This window comes from Polypterus senegalus, chromosome 14 (assembly GCF_016835505.1).
Source record: "Polypterus senegalus isolate Bchr_013 chromosome 14, ASM1683550v1, whole genome shotgun sequence".
Lineage (NCBI taxonomy): Eukaryota > Metazoa > Chordata > Cladistia > Polypteriformes > Polypteridae > Polypterus > Polypterus senegalus.
Genome location: NC_053167.1, coordinates 55,995,644 through 56,008,338, shown reverse-complemented (window position 1 = coordinate 56,008,338; position 12,695 = coordinate 55,995,644). Strand labels below are relative to the sequence as shown.

Below are 12,695 nucleotides of genomic sequence, written 5' to 3'. Positions count from 1 at the left end.
ATAGATTTAAGCAATTACCAGGAAATCATACAAAGCACTTAAGCCTTCAGTAGTCTACCTTGGTAGACTTGGTACATAATCCAAGGCCTAGTGCTGAAGAGGCTATTTTATTCCTAAAATCTGCCATGCTATATGCTCAGTCATTGTAGAATTCACACAGCATAAGGGTGGAGTCAACTCAGGATACAAATGTGTATTAGAAGACATTTTGCAAGTTTTTTTTATTTCTAATTTATCACCATCACTCTCAAATCTGGCATCATATAACAATTCCCTCAAAACCCCAGGAAACCTAGACCAAACACCATTTAAATATAACTCACCTTAATTACACCATAGACCTGAGAGAGGTCACAGTTAGGATGGCTGTTTTCATATAACTTCTGCAAAAGAACTGGGATGCCATGCCATTTTGCTTTTTTGTCCCTTTCATATAGCAATGCTTCAGGAATCTGTAACAAGAAAATATACTTAAATACAGGACCTATAATAAAATGTATATAGTTACCATGATAACAACAACAGTTACTATGTATTTGGCAATAAAACCACATTTAGTCTTAGATTTGCCACAGTCAAATTCAAGGAATGCACAAAGAATGCATTCTAGAATGTTGAAATGATTTCCAGAAGTATAGGAAGTAATATCTCACGAGACCTTATGACCTCATAAAAAATAATAGCACTACAGCTGGATTGGCAACAGATACAGGAGTATACATTTTTAATATTTATCCTATATTATTAACAATAGTGTTAACAGCAACAATAGTAATATCAAAATTGCTTACCTCTTCTATAGCTGATAATTAGATTATACCTGGTTCACACAGCTAGATGCTTAAGCAAAAGACTAGACTTTTCAACCCAGTCTTAAACTAACCTCCTTATCTCTCTAACTAAAGCTTTAATTACAAGGCTAAAACCAGTCATGCACAAGTAAAAAACATCCACTTTGACCTGTACTGGAAGTACTTCCATACTAATATATTACTATCCCTCACTGTTTTACAAAATCAATACCTGGTAAGCCACAAATGAAACAACAAAAACTGGAACTTGTTAAGAAATGTCAAATGTGATAAGGTGATTTAACAGTTTCAGTTTCTAGTGCTTACTTTTAACCTTATATTCAGAAATAGTGAACCTGCTAAAATGTGATGTCTTAAATAAAAGTTACTTTAGCAAACATGAATCATAAGACATTTATTTTGGTTTTAAGCTACAGTCATTTCACATAATGGCCCACAATATAAGGGCAATGATAAACATTACAAATTCACATCCACAAATAAAAATTAACAATACATTATCTTTCAGATTTACCAAATTATGTAAAAGTAAAGACAGTATTCTTGACAAAAAAAAAATTAAGGAAAGAGGTCTTTAATCCAAACAGTAACTCACATGAGGCTTGAGGTTTCTTATTTATGATGTGTAAGGATAATTCCACAAGTATATATACACAGGGTGAGGCAGAAAGGTCAGACGCTTTTTACAAAATCACAAAATTGTTAATTTTTTCTTACAAAGAAATTTATTGAAAGATTTGATTTCATATTGAAATAGCAGTTGACAAAATCAAGTGTGGAAAACAACATCTCCCATGTGGTGTCCGTTATCACTGACGCATTTCTGAAGGCGTTCATGGAAGTTGGCCTTCACTCTTTTCAACATCGATCTGTCGATTTGGGCGACTCCCACGCGAATGGCTTCCTTCAGTTCCTCCAATGTACGGGGCTTATGCTCGTATACATGTGCCTTGAGGTGACCCCACAAGAAATCATTGCACATGGATAAGTCAGGGGACCAAGTGGGGCAATGAATGTCACCAAACCTGGAAATGAGGTGACCAGGCAAGAGAGGGCGAATAACACCCATTGATGCTCTAGCTGTGTGGGCTGTCGCCCCATCCTGTTGAAACCACACACGCCGGGTGGGAATATGTTTTTGTCGTAATTCAGGTAAAAAGAAGTTGTTTATCATCTCAATATAGCGCTCCGAGTTCACGGTAACAGCATTCCCATTATCGTCTTCAAAAAAGTAAGGACCAATGACGCAGGTTTTGTCCATAGTGCACCAAACCATCAGTAACCAGGTTTCCATCCAAGGAGTTTTTGCGAAAAAATATTTAGCGCTTCAAATTTTAGTTGATGGAAATGCTAATTATCGATAAAATGTTGTGCATGTCGACATAATATTTTTCCGTTTAACTTTAGCGCATAAATTCCATATCGATACTTCAGATGTCGCAAAAACTACATTGGAAACACTTTTTGTCGGAAAAAAAGGGCTTTAACGCAAATAAATGTGTCACATGATACATTTTCATCACGTGCAATCAAAACGAGAATAGTGGAGCGGTTTGCATGGTCTGATGAAGAGACTCGTTATTTCTCATGATGAGCCAATGCAGTAGCGGATAGGCTGGGTCTCTTGCTACTAAAAGGGGTACCTGAACTCCCTCCACATCAACTGTAGCCTGGAGGTGTCTCTCAGGATGTCTAAATAATACAAAAACCGCAAAGGTAATTTACTGTGCCAGTCAAAATATTTAATAAACCGTGTGTTTCATTATCTAAACATTTTTTTTTATTATTAAATGGCAGATGTTTTAGCATATATGAGAAATTCTCTCATTAATATTAACTTTAGTTTTTTGATTAAACGTCGTTATTTTGTATTAATTCAAATTTCAGTTTTAATTAAAAACCTTAAGGGAAGCAGGTTACAGTACTAATTCAGTTGTTATCGCACTGAGAAGGGATGTTGAAAGGTAGGCTCACCTGTACAGATCCGATGCTGCAAACACAGCTGCATCATGGGGCACTTCCAGGAGTGCCAACGCAAATGTCTCGTATCATGCACCTGTCATCAACAAGGGCCTGGAGAACAACAGATGCCCACCCTTTGCGATTAATGTAATCGCGGTAGCCTTCCGTCGGGGGAAGAATAGGCACATGCGTGCCATCCAGCGCACCGTAAATCTGTGGCACAAGATGCACCAAGGAATTGCGGTATGCAATTTCATTGGCCTCCGCTACAGTCGGAAGTCTGATATAACGGCGCATTAAATTTTTCTTTAATAGCGGTGCACACAGCATATACAGTAATCCCTCCTCGATCGCGGGGGTTGCGTTCCAGAACCCCCTGCGAATGACGGAAATCCGCGAAGTAGAAACCATATGTTTGTGTAGTTATTTTTATATATTTTAAGCCCTTATAAACTCTCCCACACTGTTAACATTATTAGAGCCGTCTAGACATGAAATAACACCCTTTAGGTAAAAGTTTAAACTGTCCTCCATGACAAGACAGAGATGACAGTTCTTTCTCACAATTAAAAGAATTCAAATAGATCTTCTTCTCTTCAGGAGCAGAGAATTTCAGAGGGAGATAGAGAGAGCGCTCGCAAAGAAAAGCAAACAATCAAAAAATCAATACGTGTGCTTTTAAGTTTGCCGGCATTTTTTAGAGGAGCGTCAGTATCTTCTAAGCACACAGCCTCTGTGCAAACAGCCCCTCTGCTCACATCTCCTCCGTCAGGCGCAGAGAACGTCAGAGAGAGAGCGAGATTAAAGCAACAATCAAAAAATCAATACGTGTGCTTTTGTGCTTTTAAATATGCCGAGCACCGCAATAAAGCGGCATTTTTTTAGAGGAGCATCAGTATCTTTTAAGCAAACAGCCTCTGTGCAAACAGCCCCTTCGTCAGGCGCAGAGAATGTCAGAGAGGGTGAGAGAGAGGCAGAGACAAGCAAACAATCAAGCTCCGCGCGGGATGCATATCTTATAGCATTGAGGAGTTTTAGTTAATATGTAACTATTTTATTGATAAAAAGCCAGTTGAATGGAAATAGGCTGGAGACAGCAAATTTCGCACATTTTTTTTTACGTATATTCTGTTTGTCGATAACAAAACGTCGCAAAAAACTGGATGGAAACTTGGCTACTTTCGGGCTGTGTTGCGGTCTTTTGTGTAATTTTTTCGGATTTTCAGAAGCCATATAACGGCAATTCTGTTGATTCACCAAGCCATTGAGATGAAAATGAGCTTCATCACTCATGAACAAAATGAGGTTGTCATCTTGCTCAAAAATTGCTTCCATTTCATATGCTAAGTTCAGTCGCTGTGCATAATCCCCTGCCTTCAACTGTTGCACAACGGGCAATTTGTAGGGATGGAAATGCAGGTCGAAATGCAAAATACGCATTACCAAACGATTACGGAGTTCAAGTTCAGAAGAATGCTTCCGAGCAGATCGACTTGGACTGCGCAACAGGGCTAGTTGTACGCTTTCCACATTTTCAGGGGTACGTGCCGTTTGTGTAGCCCCCGGCAGTCTTTTGTTCATTAGTGTACCTCATGTACGAAGTGCTTTAACCCAACGTAGGATAGTGTTACGAGCGGGAACAGCTTTATTTCTGTGGATATTGAAATGGCAACGAAACTCACGCTGAACTACGGTAACAGATTGGTTGTTCTTGACAAAACAGTTGTATGCAGTGTTCTATCATCTACGGCTCTATGGCTTAGACTAAAAAGAAAATTAAAAAATTTTAAGACTTCGCGAACCTAACGCCACCTACCACACATCTGTCACTCCACCTAGTGGTGAGTTCTAGCTATTTCAAAGACGTCCATCCTTTCTGCCTCACCCTGTATTTATACAAAATTTTGCATGCATTTTAAACATATTGAGCATATGACTGGATAACTTGATGCTGAATATGTGACATGAGTAATATGAGTTTTTATTTCCATTTTACCATTTACATTTTTCACATCATTTGGCAATGTACAGCACTGATCACTATTGGTTTCTGTTATATCAAACGTTTTTCTGCATAAAAACACAAGATTTACATTTTTTCTCGGCCATCAAGTATAAATCCCAATTCCAAAAAGTTGTGATGCTGTGTAAAATGTAAATAAACACAGAATGCAATGATTTGCAAATCTCAGAAACTCATATTTTATTTACAACAGAACATAGAAAACATATCAAATATTTAAAATGAGAAAATGTACCATTTTAAGAATAAGGTCATTTTGAATCTGATTGCAGCAACAAGTCTCAAAAAAGATGAGACAGGGCCATGTTTTCCACTGTGTAGCATCCCCTCTTCTTTTAACAACAGTACGAAGTATCTGGTAACTTAGGTGAACAGTTGCTGGACTTTTGGGGGAGGAATGTTGTCCATTCTTGTCTGACACAGGATTCTAGCTGCTCAACAATCCTGGGTCGTCTTTGTCATATTTTTCGCTTCATGATGCACCAAATGTTTTCAACTGTTGAAAGGTCTGGACTGCAAGTCAGTTCAGCAGCCGGAGTCTTCTGCTGTGAAGCCATGCTGTTGTGATAGATGCAGTATGAGATTTAATATTGTCTTACTGAAGTATTTAAGGCCTTCCCTGAAAAAGATTTTGTCTTGATGGGAGCATATTTTGTTCTAAAACCTGTACATACTTCTCAGCATTGATCGTGCCTTTCCAGATGTGCAGGTTGCCAATTCTATAGGCACTAATGCACCCCCATACCATCAGAGATGCTGGCTTTTGAACTGAGCACTGATAACAAGCTGGACGGTCCCACTCCCCTTTAGTCCAGAGGACATGGTATCCTTGTTTTCCAAAAAGAACTTCAAATTTCGATTTGTCTGACCACAGAACAGTTTTCCACTTTGCCTCAGTCCTTTTAAATGAGCTTTGTCCCAGAGAAGGTGGCACTGTTAATAAATCATGTTCACATATGGCTTCTTCTGTGTTTAATGATTTCGGGGGGTGTTTCTGAGCAGTGATTTCCATGACAGAATCATGCCTGTTTTTGAGGCAGTGCCACCTTAGATCCCAAAGATCACTGGTATCTAATATTGATTTTCAGCCTTGTTCCTTGTGCACAGAGATTTCTCCAGATTGTTTGAAACTTTTGATGATATTCTGTACTGTAGATGATGAGATATTCAAAGTCTTCACAATTTTAAGATGATGAACATTATTCTGAAATAGTTCCTTAATTTGTAAACCCAGTTTTATGTAGTTTCAAAAAACACTTTGAAAAACCCTGAAGTACTACAGTTGTGGTTTACAGCTATGAACATACAAGTAACAACATCACCAAACCTTTAAAAAATACTCCACAAAAAATTATTTTTATCTAACTTACCCAGTGTTGTACATTATGAGAGCGAAGAAAATGTCATCTTATGTTTCATGGAGAATACAGGCACCTGACATATAAATACTTCACAGATAGATTACACGAGAATCTTGAGATATTTTTCATAGACATATTGATATTCATTGGAATGGTTTAGTGTTGGTCTCTGAGGACATCAATAGTGTTAGGAATTTTGTCATCTCCATTCTCAATCAAAACATGAGATTAACATTTTTGTACAGCCATCATTATGTACAGCATTAGGTAAGTAACAAAGAAAAACTTTAAGCAATAAAATAATCAGTCACAGTCTATATAACTGGCCTCCTCTAGTCTGAGGCCTTAAGGTTTGGCCTTGTCATTACAGGATGTCCAAATGAATAAAAATAATGCACATTGGCATTTCTAGTAAAAATGACTACACAACTAAAAATATTGAGTAAGTTAAGTGTGTTCTTTGCAAATGTTTAATTTCATGACTGCATACCAAGTTACTGTAGAACTTTACCTTAACTGTTGCACAAAGATTACTTATAGTAGCAGTAGAACTCTCATGTGTATGGAAATACATAGAAATTCTTCCATTCATGCACCACAACAGCACTGCAAAATTAAACATATGGAAGATAATACAGTTGACTATTCTGTACTGTATACCTTGTAAATTGCATATTAATTATATTTTTTCATGGGTTCTCAAGTTGCATGACACCAGTTAAAGTATGATGCAGCTGTACAGATATCAAACACTGCTGTCTCTAAGCACACTTTTTTTTTCCATACAGACCATGAACTTAAGAAAACACAGCAAGTGAAGTCATCTCAATGACTCTCCACAGGAACAGCACATGAAGGTTATTTTAAACAACTTAAATCTCACAAAAGTAGCAACCAGTTCAATTTTTAACATATGATTATGCTCAACAATCTCGCTACCATTTGATTTATTTCAGTCATTATATGCCAATCATAATAAAAAAATGCAGCAGAAACAAAATGAAAATTCCAATATCTAGTAAATTCAAAAAATTACAATGGCTACAATTCACTTTTCATATACAAAAACAAAGAAAAACATACAGACAATGCTGTTAGCCCAAACACTTATTTTTAATTACTTCTCTCAGATAATAAACTGAGAAAAAGAAATGGTAAAAGTTATCCTGAAAAAGTACATCAAATGTTCAGGTCAAAGGATAAGTCCGCTATTTTTCAACTCGAAGTTATATCTTTACAATCATATTAATCCACTTTGATTAAAAAGACAAGTGTCTATACGTCCATCAAGTTGATTTGTTTCATTCCAACAGACTGCATATCACAAACATGAACACTACTTTTATGAATCCCATACTAAATGGCATATAATACGGAATGAGAAATGCAATTCATCGGTCTAACAGATGGGGTATCACAAACATTTGTAGTATTGTAATGCATGTTATTACTACAATTGTTTGAGATGCCCCATCTGTTACAACAATTTCAATGCATTTTATTATTACATGCATTACAAAATACATTCCAATAGATAATACACTGCAACATTAACTATGAAGTCTACATTGATTACTTTGATTTCAATCCATCTTAAGATGGGTAGCAGACCTATTTTGCCACATGAAATTGTAATCTAAAATGGAAAAAACTTTTGCAAAATTGATGTTAAGGACCTGGAGTCTAAACATTAAAACATAAGCCTAAAAATATACTGAATGTGTCCACTTTGTATAGCAAAATGTTTCTAATTAGGTTTAGGGTTCAAGAAGGCTGTTGAGGGTGGAGCTTTTACCATTTTTTTTTACAGGTACACCCACAATTCAACAAATTTCTATTAATTCAGGATTTATATTATACTACTTTTCTTTCTGCAGTTCCGTTTCTTTAGCATTTATATTTTGCAATGACTTGTAATAAATGATGCTTGGCACAAAAGTGTGCCAAGTGTCTGATATAGGGGACCAGCTGTCAGTATTCCATGAAATTATGTGATTTGACTATGCATCTGCCAGGATTCAAAATGTGCACCAGCACCAGTGGCACGGAAGTACTCAAAAAATTTTCTAATATCATGTGTACCAAATATTTTTATAGACAATGGAAGCACATATTCTGAATTGCATCAGGCAGTTCAAGGTATACAGGTTAAATCCCGCTATAGAGAATACGAAAGTAATGAAATTTCTCACAATAACAAATACTTTTTTGGGCCCAGACAAACGTTCAAGGAACATAGTGTTCAATGTCATTTTAACGAAATGTAAATCTCTGTTTTTTCAACGAAAATTGGCCACTGAAGATGCAAAAAAAACTTAATGCTGCTCCTACAGTTTTTGCCCAATGTCTTGAGAACCCTGCAACAAGTTGTCTCAAAGAGAGAGACAGTCTGCCACAAAATTTCTGGTCTCTGGCAGTCTTTGGAACACTAGGCAAGAGTGTATTTTCATCAAACACATAACCGAATTCTGAGTCAGTGATCAGGAAAATGATTCTTTATAGCAATTTGATTGATTCATTCATTTATTCAGTTCACCAAAATGATTTGAATCACTGACTTCCTCACTCTAGAATAGTATCCAGTGTAACAACTTTAACCACCAAACAATACAAAAATATAAAAAGCAAGCAACAAACTAAATAATTCACACATAATAATAATAATACAATTCCAATTTGAATTTTGACAATAAAATAAAATTAACAATATACAGAAAAAAACAATCATAGAAATAGAATCTTAAAATAGTGCAGGCATCACAATAAAACTGTGAGAACATTGAAATATGACTAAATAAAAATATTTTCTGTTTTTGATTAATCCCCTGCGTTTTCTGTTTTTCTTTCTTTTATATCCCATCCTTTTTGATGCAATCCGGCATACAAATATCATCAATGAACTGAACTGCGATTTAATGTACTCAGAGTCTCTTGTCAGACTCTGATTCTTTCGGTGAACTAGAAAAATCAACAATCCTGGAAAAAGTTGATTCTGAAATGAAAAAAATGACGTGGCAAAAGCATTTTGAAATCGCGTCTTTATCTTCATTCTGTGTTCATACCTGTATTTCCATAGAAAATGGATTGTGTCATTTTCATTCTGTATTGATACTTGTATTTCAATAAAAAAAAGTTACATCTAACGTCTCGTTTTCAAATAGAACATTTTTTGCAGTTTAAGAAGCGTGTTTTTTTTTTTTTATACAGGTATTACCAAGCTTGGGTCACAGAGATACATGAAAGATTGGAAGGCGAGTCCAGGATTCCAAGGAAAATACAGGGACTTTATTTACTGTATATGGAAGGCAGGAAGTCTCAAGACTATACTCAGAACAGGAGCAGTTAGGAGTTGCAGCACAGGTGATCGTCCTGCTTTACTTTCCACCTTCACATTAGAAGACCACCAGCAGCTCGGAATCACCGCAGACAGATCAGGAGAGTGTGAGGAAGAACAGATCAAAGCCAGCTGTTAAATGTTAAACACTGTGTGACAAGTACGGTACATGTAACCCTGATCCTGCGAACGACAACCAATCACTTTGCTCTTGGTTTACTGTTACCCAGATGCAGCACAGCAGCTACGAAGCTTTCCTTGAGCTACTGCCCTTAGAAATGGCGAATCACTAGCAGCCCTGCCCACAATATTGTATGTATTTTCCCCACATTTAGAACTTTCCGAAATTTTTTTATGGTCCCGTGAGTTTCGCTGTAACAGGATTCTACTTGGTTACATTCTGTGTTGTTAGTTGATAATAACTACAATAAGGCAAGGTTAACATAAAGTGGCAATATAATGCATGCTGGTATGCCATGCATATCTTCCATTACACATTAACTATAAATCTGACTTGTATTCACTATACTGCAGTTTTTACCAAAGCTTTAAAATTTTGAAATACGCAGGCCATCTACACATCGCTGCTACGTTCACGGTGCCAATAAACACTCTGAAATACAAACCTCATGGAGTATCCAGCATACGAATGATATCAAAAAAAACCTGAGAAAATAGTAAAGGCAGATAATGCCATAGAGAGAGAAACCACGATGAAACAGATCAAATTTTATAGCACACATGGAGTAGCTCTTGCTGAGGATTTTGTAATACAAGAACTGACCGCAATATTTTTGAGGGAGTAATCATAACTGACAAGTTTCACTGTTTCATCCCAAGCAGACATTTACTCAAGCCCATAATGTGATCAGATCGTTCTATGTTGTGATTCATATCAATTTTAAGTAATTTTTTTAATTATTTTCTACCACATATAGTCAAACATTTTGACCGATTGTCTTACTTTTTTCAGTTACTTTTGTCTACACAACAGGGGTAGCAATTCACATCTGGGAAACAGCATTCAACAATGTCAGTAACAGTGCTCGGAGCCAACTATTCAAGGTGAAACAATGCCACACAGGTAAGATGATCAACAAGATAAAGCGCACAAATGGGCTCCTTTTAAAATGGTTGAATCTCACAAAAATGTGTTTTTTGCTTTTTTCCTTCTAAAAAAACATTGACACGCTATTAAGTAATACTTGTGCAATCTCAAGGTTCAAATGAATACTCAAGAACACTCTTAGCTTGAAAAATTAATTTTGATAAGTTAAGGACTCTTCACCTCCATTTTAAAATGAAAGAACAGGCTAGGGGTTTTTAAAATTTAAAAAATAATAAAATCATCCACGCTGGAAAAAATATTGCTCAATTTTGAGGAATTAGATTCCATCTCTACAATATATAAAATCATTTTACAATCCCTTCCTTTCAAAGATCCAAGAGGACACTGGGAAAATGACCTCTCAATTAATATATCAGAAAAGGAGTGGAAAGTAGCAATGCAGAGAATTCACTCGAGCTCCATATGCGCAAAGCATACAATTATACAACTTAAAATTATATATCGAGCACATCTGTCTCGACTAATGTTTCCAGGGCATGATCCAACCTGCGAATGTTGCAACCAAGCCCCAGCCTCACTAGGTCACATGTTCTGGGCCTGCACCAAATTAACATTATTCTGGACAAAAATTTTTAATTACCTCTCAGACAGCCTTGGACTCACAATCCCTCCTAACCCATTAACAGCTGTGTTTGGGGTTCTTCCAGAGGGTCTTAAAGTGGAGAAGGACAAACAAATTGTGATTGCATTCACTACACTGTTGTACGCAGACTTATTCTGATAAACTGGAAGAAACCAAACTCTCCTCTTTTAAGTCAGTGGGAAACTGATGTGTTATATTATTTAAAATTGGAAAAAATCAAATACTCAGTTAGAGGATCTGTGCAGACTTTTTTCAAAACATTGCAGGATCTAATCAGTAATATTTTAAAATAAGTTTATAAAGCACAGAGAATTTATTAATTTAGGTATTTTTACAAGCCTTAAATTTTACACCGTTTGGCTTGCTCTCTCTCTCAAGGGTGGGGATCGATCTGTTCTTAGCATAATTCTTTTTTTGTAAAAACTTGATTGCTATGTATTGATTGTAATAAAATTAATAAATAAAAATAAAAAAAAATAAAAAATAAATAAATAATTATTCAATTTACATAACAATTTCATGTAGCAAATTAATATAAACCAAGATTGTAAAGAAAAACCTTTGACTTGAAAAATACCAGACTTATCCTTTAAAAAACCCACATTGTTCCCCTGTCAAGGTTAACTTCTGGAATAACAGATTAAAAAGAGTACACTTTATTTTTACTTGGCTTCATGTCCATAAATCTGGAAGCCTGCACACTCTCCACATAGTAACTATTTTTTAACTAGTGTTATATTCCATTTTGAACAAAAAATTGAACTTCTCATTCCAAATCTGTTTTATTCCATTCAATTTGTTTTCACTTGTTTACCATTTTCAAGAATACTCCAAGAGAAATAAAAAAAAAAACCTACAAGCAAGTATTACTTTATAATAATAAAGAAAAAATTTTCATCCTGATAACTCTAAAGATGGTTGCAGGTGTGTGTTCAGACCAAAATATGCGTGTATATTTTTTTTAAACCTATTTACTTACTTATCTACCAATTCATGTATTTATTTAAAGAGCTTCTGTAAAAAGAGAAAATTCCCTAGGGGACAAACAAAGATTTATCTGTCTATCTATCTAGAAACCACCATAGTGAGCACAAGACAGACAGACAGACACTTTATTAATCCCAAGGGGAAATTCACATACTCGAGCAGCAGCATACATAAAGAACAATATTAAACAGTGATAAAAATGCAATGTGTTACAATTTTCAGGTTATTGCTTTCCAGCTTTTCAAACTGGATAAAGTGTATTCTACTTCTAAGTTAATCAATACACAAAATAAAGAAAAATGTAACACATTGTAACTTCACCACCATGAAGTGCAGAATACAGCTCGAGTTAGCAAAATGAAAAGTGGTTAATCTATTGCTACTTTAACCACATTAGGCTCTGAATCCACCTTGAAAGAGCCACAGGACCTCATGCCTTCAAGACAGAGGAATATTAAAGGTGAAAATGCTGGATTACATTTATTTTAAAATACCTGTATTAAA

At 35.8% G+C, this 12,695-nt stretch overlaps 1 protein-coding gene across 1 annotated transcript in view; it reads right to left on the bottom strand.

The window, feature by feature from the left end:
- LOC120515268 (short transient receptor potential channel 4-associated protein-like) overlaps positions 1-12,695 on the bottom strand; it is an 87,735-nt gene that overhangs the window by 66,490 nt on the left and 8,550 nt on the right. Inside the window, exon 2 of the mRNA XM_039736116.1 lies at positions 324-452. Coding sequence (XP_039592050.1) covers positions 324-452 — 129 coding nt within the window. The remainder of the gene's footprint in view (positions 1-323; positions 453-12,695) is intronic.